The sequence below is a fragment of the Paramormyrops kingsleyae genome, chromosome 13 (genome assembly GCF_048594095.1).
Source record: "Paramormyrops kingsleyae isolate MSU_618 chromosome 13, PKINGS_0.4, whole genome shotgun sequence".
Classification (NCBI taxonomy): domain Eukaryota; kingdom Metazoa; phylum Chordata; class Actinopteri; order Osteoglossiformes; family Mormyridae; genus Paramormyrops; species Paramormyrops kingsleyae.
Window position 1 is genome coordinate 29,704,880 of NC_132809.1, and position 20,452 is coordinate 29,725,331.

General features: G+C 44.9%; 1 protein-coding gene across 2 annotated transcripts in view; it reads right to left on the bottom strand.

Annotated features, from left to right (window-relative positions):
* Positions 1–6,989: 6,989 nt before the first annotated feature.
* LOC111851931 (solute carrier family 66 member 2) overlaps positions 6,990–20,452 on the bottom strand; it is a 37,711-nt gene continuing 24,248 nt past the window's right edge. For both annotated transcript variants that reach the window (XM_023827303.2, XM_023827302.2), the window contains exons 4-5: positions 17,747–17,963; positions 6,990–8,963 (exon numbers count right to left, since the gene is read on the bottom strand). In XM_023827303.2, coding sequence (XP_023683071.2) covers positions 8,792–8,963; positions 17,747–17,963 — 389 coding nt within the window. In that variant the 3' untranslated portion in view covers positions 6,990–8,791. The remainder of the gene's footprint in view (positions 8,964–17,746; positions 17,964–20,452) is intronic.

Sequence of the window (20,452 nt, forward strand, 5' to 3'; positions counted from 1 at the left end):
ACAACGGGGCAGCAGGTCACAGTTAAAGAAAAAAAAAAAACAATACAGGTTTAAATGTCTTTCTAACTCTGAGAAAGACATTTAACCTAAAAGACTTCACTGGATAATTTACTTCACTGGATATCGTAACTAAGACATTCACTGCATTTGTGCCTTACCAGTCACAGAAAACTAGCTTTTGTTTTGCCTCTTGGTCCCATTCCTAGAACCCTGATTATGCTACCTTCTGCAAGACCCTCTGTCCCTGATGTTATCTTCTGCCCTTGTTTCCCCAAACCAATTTGTTAAGCTCACCTTGACAGCTGTACCCAAATAAAGTCCCTGTTCCTCCCTCCCAACCCCAAGTCAGATGGTCCTGTTTGCCGTCCTGCCTGGAATGAGTCTTACACTGTAAAATCAGAGAATGGTGCCTTGTCAAACATACTGGAAGAGGAGCAAGTAATACACTGTATTAATGGCCACTATAAGCCCCTCCCACTTTTCCATTACACTGAAACAGGTCCCCAGGACTCTCCCTGAATTCGCCATTCTCCCACTGTTCGGAACATGCCCCTGGGCAGTGCAGTGACCACATGTGCTGCAACCAAGATGCAGAACCCTCGGCTTGAAATTTCAAACAGTCAGGGTTCCAGGCTATAAAAACAATGTATGATACCCTTAATTGCGGTTCGTAGTGTGTGTTTGTTGTTCTAGTACTGTGCAATTTATTAAAGAACGTGCATATAGAGCTGGAAGTTTAGTAATATGCACCTTAACTTCCCTCCCCTCCTCCGTCGTGGGCAGCAGTTGGGTTCAGGTATTGAGACTAATCTGTGATTCTGAGTAGGACAATTTCCCCTCTGAGCTGTTGGCCCACGGCAGGAACAACTTAGACATCCCCTCACCTGGATGTAATGCATAATGCAGTGGCTCTCGCCCCAAGTGTCAGCCTATCACACTGCAGACTTCTTTATTACTCTGCCCCCCCCACTCCAGTTTGCAAGGTAGCTGTGAATTGAAGGCAGTGCCAGTACTGTGAAGACCGGACCCCCTTTGATTTGCTGGCATCTGCATGCAGACCTTTGCTGAGTAATGCCACTGACTCATTGGACATAGCACAGGAGTAAAACGAGGACACTGGGGGAAAGGTGACTTAGTTCAATAAAGCGCTCATTTGCTACTCAAACAATCAATGTTGCTCATCCTTGTCTAATTTACATGTACGGGTCATGACAGCCACCTCTGTGTCCCCCTCTGGCATTATTTAGTATGTTGAAAGTCACGCAGTTTTGCACTGTAAGGGTATAAATCTCATACTGACTGCAACACCTTGCTGTAGAGGCCAGTTGCAAAGTATGACAGAAACATTCCGCAGGTCAGATGTGTATCCTTGGGAGAAATCCAGGCTGTATTCCTGAATAGGTGCCAGATACAGACAATATACTTTCATCCCAAAGTCACATAACTGTTCTGTAGTAGTCATCTTTGTGTTCTCTATCTGTTTTCCTAGAAAATACAGTACATTTGTAAATTCTATGAATTTGATTAGTAGATCACACTCCTATCTCAATGAATCAGATGCTGCAATACATTTACATTTATTTAGCTAACAGATGCTTTTGTTCAAAGTTGTATGCAACTGACAAGAGCTTGGGATCGTCGTGCAGGCTGGAATCTAGCACCTCTGGAGAAATTGGGGTCAAAGGCCTTGCTCAAGGGCCCTACAGTGATACGACTACTTTGCTGGGCAAGGGATTTGAATTCAGGCCCTTCAGAACAGAGGCTCAGATCACCGACTGAGCTGCACACAGCCCTTTAAATAGGACTGAAAAGGAACATTCGCTGCTGGATTCAGCCTCTCTATTAAAGAACAGGCACTGTACCCATCATGCCACTTAGCGCTAGATCTTGTGAACAGTTGAAGCTAAACAAATGCTGAGAAGCACTGCTGTCCTAATCACCTAGAGGCTGCTGCCGCTCTCGCTAGACTGCCCAGGCTTCCAGTCTGTCTCCAGTCAAGACGATAATGAATTTCTCCCCAGTCACAGGGTCATTTACTTAGCGACGAATAATCAGGAAGAGAAGAGTCCAGAAGTGACCCATTCCAGCCATTTAAAATAAGACATAAAACCCAAAGAAGCCCCTGAGCCTTTTATAATCACTTTTGGGATAACTGACTGTACGCTAAACCCAAATGTATCAAGTTGCCAGAAGCTTATTTTAATTAAAAAAATACTCTGAACTTATGTAAACCGACTCAACAAAGTCTCAGTTAAACGTTCAGTTAGACATTCCTCATGTACTATTTTGGTTTCCTATATTAAGAAGCACAGCTTAATTGTAGCGTTAAATGATAAGCCTTACTTTACAACACTTCTGAATTCATGCATGTTCCTAGTTAAGAACAATTAAAATCCACACAAGTGAAGAAGGATGGATGGATGAATTAACTCCTAATTTAAGTTCTATAAACACATTAGAACCAGCACTGATTTCCTTTCACATTTCAAGTTGTGACTAAGAAATATGTTAGGGTCATAGCAATTACAGAGTACAAACAAATAATTAATTATAACAGTGATATATGGCTTGAGATTACTAGGGATCTTGCCATGTGTATTAAAGTGTCTGTTGTTTTCCCTGTGTTAGAGAAACTGTGTTAGAGAAACTGTTAGAGAAAACTGCAGGCTGCTTTAGTTTAATTAAATTATGAAGAGAAGCTTTTATTTATCCTCACAAACATTCTTTGTTAATTTTCAAAAAACATGCGGACAGCAAACCTTGTTGACAGAAAGGTGATTTAACGGGAAAAGACAAAGAATCATGGTGAAATGTGAGAATGTCTGGAAGCGGTAACGCGAGATACCTGGGTTTTTCCCAGTTTAAATACAAAACTTGGAGTTGGAGGAGCAAGGAGCAGAGAGGTGGGAGGCTGGCAGTGAGAACGACGCCCCATGAGGAGACGCACATCAGCATGGCCTGTTACTGGGCGCCGAAGCATTCAACACTGTCTAAAATGCACTGTCCAGCCAAGACTATGGCATTACACCACATTGCACTATCTAGGATCTCGAAGAAAGGAAAATCAATTTGTACCACTTAGGATAGAAATAAGTGAAGAGAAGATGCCATCTGAGTCCACACAGTCGAGGTTTCGATTTCCATAGAGTGCAATTCCTTTAAAAAAATTATCGTAAAAGACATTCTCATTTTTGGGGAATTACAGACCATTTGTATGATAAGACTGACCTCAGATTACTGTAAATGACAGATTATGAATAATCTTTAGCCGTTAAATTGAAAAAAAAAAGGGAAGCTGCCCTAATATGATAATGGACATATAATATATATATATTCTGATCTGATTTTGTTCTAGAATCAGCACCAGTAGCTTCTTATGATGCCAGCACACAGCACTGAAACAGAGCTACAAACAATAATGATGAAAAGTTCATATTTCTAATGCAAGTCATAATTGTTGGTTGGGTTCTCTACATATGGTCATTAGCTCAAGGGTTTGGTTAGGCATTTCAATAATTTATACTGAAATCCAGCGAATGATTAAAAAAATGAAACTCCCATATCTCATTAAAGGTTTTTTCGGAAGTGGAAAAAATGGAACAGAGAAGTCTTGAGGTAGTGAGATCAAGTCCTGCACAGATGAGATTGGTAAGCAACGGTAGGCTTATAGTCAGGATGCGAGCTGGGTCAAAGGTCAGTGTGGAGGAGGGCACATGAAAAAGGGGAAAGCGGTGACAGCTGTGTGGAGGGGGAGGAGCAAAAGCGAGGGTCATGTGACAGAAAAGCGGCTCCCATGATGCATCACTGGGCTGTGAAGTGCCCTCTTCTGGATTATCAGGCTCCAGAAGTGGTGACTCATTATCCCACATGGCAAGCAGAGGACTGAAAATACTGACTCATCAAGGCTTCTGGCCCAGAAAAAGGAGGAATCACCCGGACGAGATCCTTCAAACAAAACACAACGGCAGAATGCCTTGTCCTGTCTATTTCCAGAGTACCCCTTCGATGACCACGGCAAATTAAGTCTTTAGTCTGAAGCAATTTTCTATTCATGGCAGTACAGTAAAAACATAACAGATGGCACCACAATGGAGGCAATGGAGCCTGCATCCACACAACCCACCTATGGGCAGCGAACAGCGAGGAGCTGACAGGACATCAGTATTGGTAAAAAGAACCTGTGAGAACCTGCTGCTCTTCCACCTTCTCCATTCCAATGTCTCCACAACCTGAACATTTCCAATCTGCGGGATAAGCGGTAGTCTATTTCCCTTCAGTGGTCAAATAGGGCAACAAAATCATTGACCTTCCAGTTCATTGGTTGGGAACATCAGGCAGAACAAGCTGACCCACCTTGCTGGCGCTGGGCGAGGCTGTCGAGGTGGTCAGGCTCCCCTTCAAACGGCTGGTAGATGTTGGGCTGCAGGGGAGAGACAAACCCTCTGGGAAGGGCAGGGGTATGACAGAGCACAGGACGGCCACCGAGGACACCAGAGGGTGTACCAAAGGGTTATGATGAATGACCTCGGATGGAGCGAGAATGACAAACGAGAGAGGGCGGAATGGGCGGGTAAAAAGGTGGGGGTGCGGTTAGGATAAGACCCAGGGGAATGAAAAACAACTTGAAAACGTTCCAGGTAAACAGGATGCCCGTGTGACAAGGTGACATCTGACAAGGTTAAAAAAAAAAAAGAAGAAAAAAGCTAATTCCTCCATATTCAGCTCAGGGGAGAAGCCTAAGAGTGTCAATGAGTTAAACATCATAAATCTAAACGACACATGGGAACATAAACTTTAATTACACTTTTTAAATAAAGCAAGCAATTTAAATTAAAAAAGAAGTAATATCTCAGTGTCTCTAAAGGGGTTCTGTTCAGGTGATGCATAATAGTTAAATGGACCAATTTGCATTTCTGTAATGTCTCATACTTCCCACTAGTAACTAATAAACTCCAGGACAGGCTCCAAGCCAACACTACAACCCTATAGTAGATAAGCTGTGATAGACAGTTAAGGGCATTTCTCAGGGGCCCATTGGGGAAATCACTCTGGACACGGTTTGAACCGGTGACTTTTTGATCATAACCAGGGTGTTATGAAGCAATTAAAAATATTGTCTTCTAATTCGCCTGAGTTACCATGCTGTGTGCTTGGTTGGAGGACATAGCGTCCTTGAACGTCACTGTACGTATATCTTCATATACCTGCTGTTAATTAATCATTTTTATTTTATGATGCGATGTACCGTCTGTACTGTCTTTGCACTATGGATGCTTGTCTGTATCTCGCTGCTATATGGACCAGAATTTACCTCTGGAACCAATGAAGTTCATCTTATTATGTCTCAGTAATTGTACCAGTGCTTCTTAAGTGGTTTCATCAATGTCCGATAACACTTGAGAGTGCCATTCTCTAACAGTAAAAACAGAGAAGGGGGTCTCTGCTCTTTACAGTTGTACCGCATCCTCAGCAGAGCGTCCCTGCTGGCCTGATGGAGATACAAAGCTACATTTAGCTGAGTGGATATTTTATCCATTGTGCACTTCTGCCCTCATCGGACACGAAGATATTGGATAGTTTACAGGAAACACATTATGGAAAATCCCTCATGATGGTAGCGGTGCTCCAACAATCGCTCTATGCTGCTATTATCAGCGTGGGGGGGGGGGAGGGGGGCATATACTTTTTAAAAATAATAAATCTTCATGTACCCTGTACTCAGCATTAACAATCCATTTACAGTATGATGTCTAGATCAATGAAGAACAAACAGCAATTATGAGGTCTTGGCAGGACGGGAGAGAGTCCACAGTGCAGTTCTCAGGCTAGAATTGTAACTATAACATTACAGAAATCAGCATTCATGCATCACGTTGTTAAATGAAATATGTATTTGTAAATGTGTAGAGAATTGTCAGAGTGGTCAGTTCAGCCAGTCACCATAGTAATCTACCAACTAGTAACTAATCAACTCCTGTTTACTTCATGTCAGCTTTCTGTAAAAGCAGAGATGCCAGCTTCACAAGTTACCTAAAAGTGAAAATGTGGTCAATAAAAAGAAATGACTGCAGAAAGAATAAAAGCAAATAAACAAAAGAAAAACAATACCTGTGTTAAAGTGAAATCCTGTCACCTGGAGTCTGAATCACAAATAAAAGCTTTACTTAGCTACCAATCAATACTAAATGTATTTGGGTAAACACAAACATGAACCTCATGAAGTTAAAAAGCGTAAAATACAACCATTCCAAATAGATGGAATTGGCCCCTATATTGACATTAATCCTAACAGAGTTAAACAGTGAAATATTCTGGCTGCTAGTGTTTATGGGGAGGCCCGATGGCTCACTGCTGCCTCTAGTGTCCCCCCTCTAAACTACATATATGGAGTTTGCATGTTGTCTGTGTCACATGACTTCCTCCAGCCTTGTGTTTCCCAGGACAGGCTCCAAGCTAACACTACAGCCCTATAGTACATTAATTGCAATAAAAAATGGATAATTACTGCTTGTGTTAAACACAAATTTCTTATTAAAGGCCCAATTTTCCTACTGAAAAAAAGAATAAAGGAAGGATAATTGCTACTACCAGGTAGCTCTGGGCTGTTACTTAATTCGATCCTGAACGGCATCACAAGGTGTGGAGCCCGCTGTCCTCTGCCCCGGTCACACTGGGTGGCCTGAGACTGGGGAATCCCATCCATCATGCACGTAACCAGTTAAGACCCAATTCGCCAAGTGGCCACGGCCGGATGATTTCCCAGAATTACCAGTGCTGTCAATAAGATGACATAATTTATGCATGACCTTTCATATGGTGAAATTCAAAAATATCACAATCTCCCTGACTCATTCATAATTTAGTCCCTATGCCATAATATTGTTTTTTAAAAAATGATGCCTAGAGTAGCACCACCACAAAAGCCCTACTATCGTCCACTAGAACATTTAAAAACATTTTCCAAAAAATCAGCTCAGAGACAATATGAATATGAACAATATGAAAAGTTTTTTTTCTTTTAAACAGGTTAACAAAAAGAATCAAGCATACAAGACATATATCACGCATGTAAGCGACACGATACTAGTCAAAACTGTAACGATTTTACTTTGACAAAAGTTTCCTAATATATGCCATGATCCAGTCAGAGTTCATTTGTCACGTTTTACCCAGAACTTTACAATCCTTCCATAGAGGCAGAACTTTGATAAACTAGCAGGTGATTTAATGTAACAGGAAGAAAACATCAAGAGCACAAAGTACCCAGGGACCTTCACCAGGCTGACTTTCTTCCCAAGAGTCGTTTGGCCTGATCGCAGTCTGAATAATAAAATAACACATCAGTAAACAATAAGACGGAGACCAGACTTAATGGCATTCCCTTCACACAAGAGACAGGTTTCATTGCATTTGTTTTTTGTCCATATGTGGATATTAGAGGCTGTTGCACTTCTGGAGCAGAGCAAAGGTGTTAGATTGCAGCATGGGCATGTGCAGAATATATCAAAATATCAATTTCATAATAGTACCTATTCCGCAGTACCAGGTCATCTTTAGCAATGCTTATTCCGTTCCATTTAATCAGTGACACCACCTAACCTGCAGAGGGTACCTCCTTCGTGGACATTGGCTGTTCACTCCCTTCTCCATAGGCATCCAGCCTCAACCTGAATGGAGACGTGATTCTGCTTGGGGGGAGGGGATCACCTGACAACAGTAACGAAGGGGAGGAGCAAACATACCGGGGACCTTGGTGTCACCGCTGTAAGAATTAACAGAACAGGTGATGAATTGCACGGGGAAATGGAACAAGGCACAGAGACCGCGGGCTCTGATCAGCTGCCCGGCGAGCGTTCGACATACTCTGGGTGTTACGGAGACGTTACTGCAACACTAACACAAACTGTGCATGGAGAGGATGGATCTGAAAAGACGGTGAAGTCTGGAGGGAGGGAACATGGCGTCTAGTGAACTGCCTCAGCAAGAATCAACAATTCAATTTTCAATTTTTTTCAATTTTCAATTTTTAAGTGGTGCTGTTACAGTTGGAATAGTTTCAAAAAACGATCAGATGATAAATAAAAAATGACATATTAATATATTAAATGCATAAAAGTTTTGCCAAGAATAAATACATTGAATAAAAGTGACAGGTACTGTCCCTGTAGGATATTCTAAATATCACTGGAAAAAAAAGTTATAAACTAGTTAAATAAGATAAATGACACACTTCGGTATTTATTATAGATTCAACAGATTTTAATAAATAATGTAATGTAAAAATCACCAGATTTTCTTCCAAAGCTGAATGACACAGTCTCTGAACTGATAACTCTGCCATTAGACTTTAATTGCCCCAAGGAGTGGCATTTTACCCTGGGATCCCTACACTTACTGCCCCATGCTTCCTGGGAAAGGTTCCTGCACTGGATGAACATTCACTGAAAAATTTTGAATATACAATTTCGAATATACAATTTATTTTCTATATAAATCCGATTGTTATTATATTGCAAGGCTTTTTGCGACACAGTCACATGACTATTTGCGTTAGCGTAATGTTACTGAGTACACAACATATTTTTTTACGTTTACCACATACTGGACACCTTCTGGATCTTGCTCATTGGCCATTTAGGAATAAAGGGATACAGTTATAATACATCATCAGGAACAATAAAATCATTTTTAGAAACATGAACTTTCAGGCACTTCAGCGGGCAGCTGTGAAGGTGGGCCACACTCTCGTGATGTCTCTGCTCCTTTAAGGCATGGCTGCCGTGTACATTTATCACAGCTTGCCCCTCGTCTCCGGGTCGTAGTACAGCACCTGCAGCAGGATGGCCACGTCCACCAGGATCTGGACCAGCCCACAGACCCAGAACTGCACGGGGCTCTCATTCATTATGAAGTACGTCGTCTTGAAGATGTCTCCAGCCATCCAAAGCAGCACCATCTTCACACTAATGGGTAAAAAAAGGCAAGGTTCTTTGAGAACAACCTTAATGCTGGGACACTGAGCTTCTCCCTGGATTAATGTCACCTATAGTTAGGTATCTCATCCTCCTAATCCTCACAGTGTGACCGGAGCCACACTCCGCTTGTCTCGTATTACCTGCTGAACTTTCCAAAATGTCAGCTTGTGACAGAAATCCCTGACACACAATGATCCGTATTTTGCTTGACCCTCGATGGAGCGTTTTTCCTCACTGCTGACTTTAAGGTTGGAACTCACAGTTTGTCTCACTAAACATAGTTTAGAATTATTATTTCATTTTCTTGATTCCACTGAATATCTTCATGTGTTCAGTGAACTCACACATTGTATAAATAAATAGGATTATATATATATAGTATATAACGGTATATATGCAAGTCATCCCCCAAAACATTAGAGTTCAGAGAAGGATTCAGACTGTTCAGTATCTCCTGCACAAGATATAAATGGTTTCTATTAGAGGATGCATTTATCCCATTTTCCTATGAAGAGCTTAGAACAGATCATTTAAAATGATGTAAATCATAAGATTAAATTCAGACTGTATCGAAGTCCAGCCAACACCGCTAATGTATATCACAAATGACTAAATCAAAGGAAATCAAGTACTTGCAGCATAAATAACATTTTATGCCTGAGATGAACACAAGTCACAGCATAGCTCTATCAGAAAAAGCACGGTACGTTGTTACTGTGACATGACAAAAAATTGCACTATATTTTAGAGACACCAAGGGAATTAAGGGCAGACTGCATTCTTGCTGTAGATCTTCTGCAAGAGACTTGGGATGAAATCTGAGAACACATACCTTCTATTCATGGACTTTCCTAGACAGGAATCAAGCCAAGGGACAGAAACGAAGTTTTATGAAGCAGCTAAATTAATCTACTGACCATCTGTGAGCATTTAACTTGCCCTGGATGAGGGTTCTGTTGCAGAACTAGACAGCATAAGCAGGGGATTCTCCGTTCAGATTACAATCAGCTCCAGCAGACAATCAGTCATTCCTTTTGACTCTCGACACCTCAATCAAAATCCTCCTCGAGAGAGCTTTCATTTGGCCACCGCTATGTAGAGGCTGCTCCTCTGGAATGCTAACTATTAATTTTATATTCTTTAAGTCTCCGTTGAGCATTTCCAGTTCGCTCGGAGATGACGGAGCGGCCATCCCTTCATTACGGAAGAGGAAGCGTTAATGAGCCGATTAACGGCGCAGGTCATTAGTGTAAGGGCAGCTCCAGTCACTCAGAATGGAGATAAAAGGGAGCCAAGAATTCGACGTCACTGAGGTGCGAATAACAATGGGGAGGAGAGTCCAGGCTGATGAGGCTCTCATTAATCACAGGCGCCGTTGGTTAGTCAGCCCCCCCGAGCAGAAGGCCTGACCTGAGATATGAGGCCTAGTCCAGCACCTCGGGGCCTGAGCAAAGCTGCGATGGCATACTCCCGGCCCGGGGTGATGTCTGTTGGCCGCTGACAAGCGCAGGGAACAGGAAGACAAGCAACTGGAGCGGGTTAGCGCTACGACGTCAATGGTGAAAAGCGGTCACCGTATTGATCGGGAGTGTTGACAGCGACATGTCAGTACAAAGGACGCCGATAGGCCCAAGAGAGGCCCGTGTCCTTTATTCTCCTGACAAGAGCCCCCCATGGGTATATCCCACCTGACACCTTCATCTGGGCCGGACGTGTGTAAGAGACAGCGTGTGATTGTTCAGTAGGTCGTGGGGCATCAGTCCCAACAGAGACTATTCCTAGTTCACAGGCTCATTAAAAAGAAAACCTGGAATATTTGTGAGATAACCAGCCCCCCTTAACAAATATCTGTAAATTATTGATCTTAATATATTTAATTTATTTAGCAGATGCTTTTATTGAATGTGATGTACATGTTTCAGATAGCAGGGTCACACAGTCACTGGCGCAACTGACTGGTTAAGGGCCTTTCTGAGGGGCCCAATGGGTGAATCCCACTCTGGAGCTTCCAGTTTGAACTGGCGACTTTCTCATCATAAGTACAGTGTCCTGATCTGCTCAGCCACAAACCACCCTACCTCCAGTTTTATGGCCTGTCGGGGCGTGATTACATTGAGTTACAAGGCGGGTCCCTGCAAATTCAGAAATGCAGAAGGGAGGGCAGAGGACTGAGATAGAGAGACAAGAGGAGTGAGACAGAGCGGTGAAGAGGAGCAGGGGAGCTTCCAGACAGCCATCAGGAAAGAAGGTGGCGCTGAAGAATGAATGTGACCTTTGACCCGAACAATGTGCCCGTTCAGCATGCTCCAGGATGTCATTCTGTGCCACATGCTAAATGTCGCAGGAGGATTTACTGTGATATGCTTTCAAAATGTATGCTCTGGATTTATCAATAATTCAGAAAGCATTCAGAGAACAGAATGTAACAATAATTGTATATCAAAATCAGGATTTTTATTACCACACGACCAAGGCTGGTGTACATTTTTGTTGGCACAGCTTTCTACTTGTCAACAGACAATTAATAATTACAGATAAAGAATAAATACAAGATACGCAAAAGGGTAGAGTAAATGCAAGGTACGATAAATAAAATGGTTTATGCAAAAAATTCCCCCACTTAAGGCTGCAACTGAAAGAGATATTTATAATTCAACTTATATGTAAATCATGATGAAGAAAATCTGATTTATTAGATAATTATGTTCTCATATTCTTCCACATAAATAAATAATAACAAAACCAAAAGTAAAAAATATATATGCTGGTAAAATAGTGTCTTAAGAACACAGAGTTCACACAATCAGTCCCATGATTCCTTCCCCTCCATTTAGTGAAAAATAGACGTTGTCGGTGGATTTTTTTACTCCGGGTGTGAGAAACATAACACACAGGTTCACAGGGAGGTGTTAAAACAACACACTGCAGGAGATCTATTGCACTGAATCACTGCCGCCTTTCGTCAGGAAAACGCGTCCGAATTGCGTTGCACTGTCTCAGGCTGTCAGCTCGCAGTGCCTGAGCCTGAAATGATTCAACACCATTAATCTGCAGTCTTGTTTGGGTGAAATTCCTCCTGCCCACCAGAGAACCACCAATTACTCAGCTGCCCTTCTGAACGCACACCGACGATCATGATGCTCGTACCTGCTGCTCTCCGTAACTAGATGACAGTGATCGGACAGAGGGGACTATTACATCCTTCCTGCAGAAAATCTAACCATAAAAGACAAATAATGGGACGACATCAGACAACATTCTGCCACATTGAGAATACGCCAGGGCTCCTTCATTGTTGAAGACACAAACTATTGAAATTTTAACATGCCGTGTGAGATTCTCCCATAACATCCCTCCCATACCAAATGCAAATATTTGTATGCTGCTAAATGTAAATGAAGACTGCGGATTTTATTTCAGAGGGGTGGAATTCAGGAAGTGTATCCACCAATGAACACAAAGCCTGAGATGAGCCAATGCCCATCTTTCTCAGGCCGACCAACCAGCTTCCTGCGACTGCCTCTGCTAATGGTCACCCTAGTATCAAACTCTTTTCAGTTATTGGGTCACATTTGATCCAATTGAAATGCAAGTGTATCAATCCATGAGTAACACATTTACATTCATTCATTCGTTCATTCAGCCGTTCAATTTTTCATTCGTTAATTGTCCAAAGTACAAGTGATATAGATGGCAGAGTACAAACACACAGCTGTCAAGGAGTTGACTAGACACAAGTGCAGCTAGGCTGAGATTCCAGTGAATGCCCAAGTATAAGTGAAAGCAGTGGAGTAAGAGCTACAAAATGCATTTCAGAGAAAGCAAGAACCAAATGAAACTATAAGCAGACAATGTGCAACATTCAGAATATTCAGAGAACATGCAGTGGTATTAGGGTGTATTAGGGTGGGTCTTGAGGTTAATAGGCTAGTGACACATTACCAACACTGGTCATTCGGACTGGGAACAAAAATGGAAAATGAAATCCTCCACTATAGGGGGATCCTCCTAGAATGTTTTTTTTTTTTTTATTCTGCTGGAGGTATTTCCCTTATCGGCAAAAAATATATGGAAGATTACTGCAGGTGCCAATTAACATGTGATTACAGGTATAATGCCAACCTGTGCTCCTGGTTACTGTGACGCTAAGCAGGGTTGTGATCTTCCTCACTGTGACGCTAAGCAGGGTTGTGATCTTCCTCACTGTGACGCTAAGCAGGTTTGGGGCCTGGCCAGTAGTTGGATGGGAGACCAACTAAGAAAGCAGGGTTGCTGCCTGAAGAAGTGCTGGTGTGGCCAGAGGGTTAGCCGTCCTGAGGTCTGTGTGGATCCAGTGCAGTGATGGTGACAATACAATGTGCTGTGACAAAGGTGCCGTCCTTTTGGATAAGACGTAAAACTGAGGTCCTGACTGTCTGTGGTCATAAAGATCCCTGGGCCTCTTTCGTGGGACTAGGGGTGGTACCCCGATACTCTCCCGCCCCCTCACCACCTTAGCTACTGTGTGGGGGCCGTACTGGCACAGAATGCCTACTGTGGCATCATCCAGGAGGGGGCTACACAGTGGTGGGGGTTGAAGTGGCTCCTCCTTGGTTCTGCAAAGCGCTCTGGGTGTCCTGATAAGCACTATATAAATGTAACATTCAGTTTATGTAGTTAATCAAAAGAAAACAGCTAAAAATAGATGAGAGATGCATTGTGGGCTCTCCCACAATACATGCCGTCAAGTCATGGTGCTCCTGTGAAATTCTGCCAAATGAAAACACTGCAGTATACCCCAAATACCGTGGTATGCTATTTTAACATAATACCGCCCAAGTCTACCTGAAACCCTGTCTGTAAAGGTCGTTGTCAGCAGACCTCATGCTGGTGGTAGCACATGGTTTCCACAGAACTGAGTCTGTACGTCCTCACAAACTGCAAGCTCCATTTACGGCGGCCGGCTCTCGCAGCTGCGTCACTGCTATTCGGAGCACGCGTGTTTATCAGCACAGCGGCCAGTCTGACAGAGCTGCCCGATATTATATTCTTTCCGCACTCTGGTACCTGCACCAATGGAAAGACTAAAAAACAGCAACCTTTCCTTACTCTTAAAACTGTAATGCAGGATCTACGTGGCTGTATTCCAAAGTGATCCGGCAGGCTGGATTATAACCTCCATCAATTCACATGAGCCCAGGAAATGAGGCTGCGGTCATTTAGGGCCCACAGGCCTTGATGTTGACCCCAGTGCCACAGAGTCTGCTGACCACTAAATGGTATGTCTGTGTCTAAAAAAGACCCCTCATACACAGACCACCCTCCTGTTTATGCATGGATACTATAAAATAATATAATGCTGACATCTTCCAAAGCCGTGAATGGCTCTAACTGCGGATCACAGCTCCATAATGCATTAGAAGCCTGGTTCCGGAGCCAATGGATGGAAAAATCCATTTAAAGATTGCAAATTACCCATAAAGCCCAATGCCACTGACGAGGTGAGTGGGCAGAAACACATACACTAGATCTGTCCTCCTGGAACAGACTAGCAGGGTTATGAACCAGTACACTATGGCGTGGGTTGGTGGGGGGAAGAATTCCTCCAAAGACCCCCACTGGAGGCAGCACAGGCCAAACGTGCTGCTTATTTGAGGCACTGTTCCCTTCAGGCAGAGTCCAGCGCAGGCGTATTAGCGCATTAGCGTGAGCGATAGCACCAGGCGTCTGCGCCATCTGTCAGTGCCTCCAGCACTCACCGGAGAAAACACCAACCCCACACCCACCCGCCTGCAGTGTCTCCCCCCAGCCCCTCACCCACCCGCCTGCAGTGTCTCCCCCCAGCCCCGCACCCACCCACCTGCAGTGTCTCCCCCCAACCCCGCACCCACCCACCTGCAGTGTCTCCCCCCAGCCCCAACCCCGCACCCACCCATCTGCAGTGTCTCCCCCCAGCCCCAACCCCGCACCCACCCATCTGCAGTGTCTCCCCCCAGCCCCTCACCCACCCGCCTGCAGTGTCTCCCCCCCAGCCCCGCACCCACCCGCCTGCAGTGTCTCCCCCCCAGCCCCGCACCCACCCGCCTGCAGTGTCTCCCCCCAGCCCCGCACCCACCCGCCTGCAGTGTCTCCCCCCAGCCCCGCACTCCCCCCTACCTCCTAACTCTCTGGCTTCCCTGTGCTCATTCCTCTTCGCCGGCTGGCCTGGAGGAGGTTTAAATAATTCCACTGATTTCAGCGCAGCATTAGGCCCTCTGCCCCCCACTGCCCCCCATCACCCCTCGCCGCCCCAAGTCCAATCAGGCAGTGCCGTTTGATAAGTGGGGACCCAGCCGCTAACGGAGCGCTGTGGGGCTCGAGCCCGGCTGGATTTCGGGAGCCGTGCACCTCTGTATGACTGTGGGCACCTGCACACCTCACTGACCCTGATGCACGATTGGATTGACCAGGGTGCGAGGCCACTCCTCCTTCCGAATACCCCTGACACATCTGAGTGCCTCAACGTCGTCCAGCCTTTCAGCCATCATCTGTGCCCTCCGTCCTCCCCCCACATGCCAGACAGAGCCACTGAGCTGGACGCTGCTGGTCCAAAATGGATGCCCTCAGCCCAGTGGTGCTGTGGCCTGCGGACTGACGTGTGTCCTTCATTTCCTGTGTGGCCTCACAGGGGGCGCAAACACGGGACGACCTTAATGACGGCCCCTACGTTACTGGCGGTACAGGGACCATAATGATAACCGTACTGGGTCGACAAGGAATTGGGAATGCCCTGGGGCACAGCAGGGGGTGGGAATCATCACCCCACAATGACGCTAAGCCACCTAATGCTGAAGACTAAGACAGGGCGTTCCTCTAGATGCAGTGCTACTGTGGGCAATCAGCCCCCCCATGCTTGTGCATGGATGTGAGAAAAAGGGGGGTGATGTAAAAATCCCATGGGGGGGGGGGGGGGGTGTTTCAGCCTGTTTTGAAATATCATCTTCATCAGCTACATCGGGACAGAGGGGACCAGGCGATACAAACAAACGAGTCACACTCGGCCTCTGACGCACAGATTACGCACTGACTTCTTTACACTTGTTGCAGTACGCTACGCGTGTTATTCACAGAAGCGATTCAGTCATACTACTGCGTGGCTTACAGAATTATTACACAATTGACTTTCAGAAGTGCTGTAGTACAACATAGACTTTATTCAGTACTGTTCTACAAACAGGAAATCTAGGTATTCAGATTAATTCTGAGTAACAGGCATCGACATGCAAATTCACTGACTCGCACAGACAGGCAGGCCCGTGCCACATATACACGCGTGCACAGACAGGCAGGCCCGTGCCATATAAACATACACACACATGCACAAGTTTTCATACTTAGGCAGTTACTTTTAGAGCCACACTTACACACACACAGCAGCCCAGGGTCCCAGGGGTAGACTGGCTATTTTCAGCTCTGTTAGATGAGGAAATGCACCAGGCAGAACTACTGTGAAAGTGAGGGGAGCAAAGGGGGGAGGGGTGCACCACTATCAGCAAAGCCGGCTTCAGTGTCTCCCCCATGAACACCCTGCTGGGCCAAGCCCTGTACCATTAAGACCCTGGGCACGACCGCTCTGGAGTAAGGGTGCTCAGCAGTGTTTGCAGTAGGTTATGTTTAGGGACTTGGGGCGGGAATGTGGAGCATTCGGGTCGCCCTTGAAGGGAGTTCCCTGCGCGGGCATGAAGGAGACACTTATGACATGACTCTGGGGATTTCCAATGACATCATCACTCCGTGCCTTCGAGGGCTCCACACATAAAATATTAACGGAGGTCATTAGCAGGAGTTAATGGTTTTTAATTATTATGACCGAAATATGTAATTATGGCAACTTACTTTTCAACAAAGCAGATATGAGCGTATCTGTGTCCTTGAGTTTATAAAGCATAATGGAGTGTAACAGGAATGGAGGAATAAAGTCAGCCACGCTCTGATTGAGGCTATTTGCTGGATGGCCACGCTGTCTCTTCCTCTAGGGATATTAAGACATTAAAAGCTGCCCTGTGTTCCAAGACCTTCTGGCATTACTGGACAGGATATCTCACTGCAAAAGGCTTTACAGGACAGGATATCTCACTGCAAAAGGTGTTACAGGACAGGATATCTCACTGCAAAAGGTGTTACAGGACAGGATATCTCACTGCAAAAGGTGTTACAGGACAGGATATCTCACTGCAAAAGGCTTTACAGGACAGGATATCTTACTGCAAAAGGTGTTACAGGACAGGATATCTCACTGCAAAAGGCTTTACAGGACAGGATATGCAAAAGGAGTACCAGGACCAGATATCTCACTATAAACAGTGTTACAGAACTGGATGTCTTAGTGTAAAGGGTGTTACAGAACTGGATGTCTTAGTGCAAAGGGTGTTACAGAACTGGATGTCTTAGTGCAAAGGGTGTTACAGAACTGGATGTCTTAGTGTAAAGGGTGTTACAGGACCAGATATCTCCCTGTAAAAGACATTACAGGACAGGATATCTTACTGTAAAAGGTGTTACAGAACTGGATATCTCATTGCAAAGGGTAATCCTTCTGCCAGCTGGGTCTCTTTTCGAATATAATAAAATTACTTCTGTGAAATAATTAATAGGTAAATCGGGGACTTAAAGGACACATTCATTGTGTTAAGGCCTTTTCTTTTCATGATAATTTCCCCATAGTCGGAAGCACTGGCACGCTTTACAGGGCAGTGCTCTGGTGTCACCGTGTGTCGTCACACCTCGGGTACACAGCTAGAAGCAGGACTCACCTCATGCCCCGGGTGGAGCGGTTCTGGACGTTCTGCAGCAGCTGGGGCAGGCCGAGCATGGCCTCGAAGAGAAGCGCTAGTGAGCCCAGGGACTCCACGAACAGCGTCGAGTCGAGGAAGAGGAAGGTGACGAAGGCACAGAACACCATGAAGACGAAGCAGAACAGGAGGTAGTCTTCAAAGCGACTCCAGCTCCAGAAGTAGCGCAGGTCCAGATCTGCATGTGGAGTGAGAGTCAATTAGCCACAGAGACAAAAAAAAATAATAAAAAATAAATTAAAAACCTGTCAAAGAGTCACACTGGCTTCTGGTCAAGTGCACGTAAGTCCAAAAATAAACCAACAGACAGACTCACTGCTTCCATAAGCCTCTCAAAAGGAGAGCAACGCGCGGGTGACACACTGGGACTGATGGATAAACACAGGCGTGGCGGTTTGTGACGTGACTGCAGTGTGACAGCCAAGTGACAACGTTGCTCTGCCGGTGTCGTCATTAGACGCCCATGGGACACCGGGCTACGGAGGTCGTGGCACCTGTCAAGAGCGGGGCTTCGCTTTCTGCCGTCGGCTCAACGCTTGACAGGAAACAGGGGACGCAACAGGGCAAGCCCCCCCCCATTAATCAATTTCATTTTCAGTTTGCAAATCACAGCACGCTTGGCATATGAACGCAGGATCACCACCAATCAGAGCTGGGAAGACACCCGTAAGCGAAAAACCAGGGGCTTCTTCTATACCAGTAGCGTATACAAATATTTACAGAACCAGGCACTGATAGATTCCGAAAGGGGTTTGGAACTTTCTTCTAAAGAAGCCCCACGGGACATAATTTCTCACTCGCAACTAAAATATGATCGATTTCCCCCCCATTAAATCTGGCTGGCAGCTGTGGAGGTGAGGCGTACTGTTTGTCAGGATGATGAAAGCCGACCAGGCCCTAAAAAAACAACAACAACAACAATAAAAGTGAAATGTGGCTGACAGGAGCAGCCTCATTGCTGGGAAACGGCGCCCATTCTCCCAGCAGGTCAGCCTTCCTTCATCCCTGCTCCTCCTCTTCCTCGTCTGCTGCAGTACAGCCTCCAGCCTGTTAGCACACTCTGAAGTGTGTCACCGCCACGGGTAGGCGTGTGAAGAAAAAGCTCTCAGTAAGGGGTCTCACACGTGTTACCGGCGATCAAACCAGCGCGTCAACAGTCAATAGTGACAAAGTGAAATTGAAGAACAAATTTCCAAAACTCACTCAGTCCATTTTTTATGTTTTTTTTAACGACGAGACTGCTAATGATGTCACAGTATTGGGAACCAAAACTCACTCAATCCTCATTGTAATCTAAAGAAGAACTTTCTTTAAAATCCACAGAAATTTTCTCAAAAACGTATCCCATGGACTGGAGTTTTGGAAATTTGTTTGTTAATTATGAATAGGATGCCGCTCCATTAATGGGTGTCATGTAAATAATTCCAGCCATTTATCATCCCGTGAAATAATGTCTCACACTACAACATGGAGCGAGCGTTCCACGATTTAGTAACTCTAGATGATCTAATTATCATGTCCTACGAATTCTGTTTTCATTGCAGCTTTATGAATTACTTCTCCTTTGACGAAAACCTCGTCAAGCAAATGTCTCCACTTACGATTTTCACGTCTACAAAATGCGTCAAATCAAGGTCAACGGTAATGACTCCGTCCTCAAAGCTCCCTTCTGTTCTCTGCTGGTAGTTCTCTGGCTGTATCCCTCCTCCAGTCCGGCTTTGAAGGTTTCACGAGGACTTACAACATTACGGTACCGAATATTTGGGGGAAGCGTTAAGTACAAACAAGCAGCTGTGAAAGTGTAAAGGCGGCAGCGGTGTGCAGAGGGCCGCAAAGGGCACCCTTCCTCTCTTTGATTAGGCCGAGGCACAGCAGTCACCGTCCCCTGAGATGCGGCAGCCGCAGCTCTGCCTGCACCTTTCCTGCGCTCTCTAGCAACCCCATCAATTTTTTTCTGTTTTGATTTTTTTTATTGGGCCTCAAACCATTTTTTTGGCCAGAGTCATTTTATTTGAGGTGGAACGATTCCTCTGAGACTTCCGTGTACACTGGCTGGAAGGGACGCCTTGTGCAGAGTGAACAAAGGTCTCCAGGAAGCTGTTATGGTTGGTTAATTGATCTTACTGGTATAGAGTGATAGCTAGACAGATGACCATCACCTCCCCCTCCAGACATTGACATACAATTATTTATGCATTTATACTGCAATTATAAAGTGTTTCGGGGTGATATAGATTCTAACTCATCTTCTCTCTTCTGTCTCAGTCCTTGGGATAGTTAATCTTTTCAGATGGGGGGGTGAAAGACAGCAAAAAAAATGGTCATATTCGCCTATTAATCACATCAGTGGACCTTATTTTACCAGAATGCCATATGGGTTTGTGATTTTCAGATCCAGAGGCAGGTGTTTGTCAGTAATTATTTGGCATGCAGAGGTTTGCAAATGAAAAGTTCACTTGACCGATTTCAGCACGATCCTGGACTCCTCAGGTCTACGGCTGTCCTGTTTACGACGGTGCAAAGACTGTTCCATAGACCGAGCACATTAAATTGATTAACAGCACGCTTCTGAATTTCAGCAAGTTCTCAAGGTAGCAGCTACAGTAGTAACTCAAGCTCAGGTCAGAGCACGATCTTTAAATCTGACATCGCCGCTCATCAGGAGCT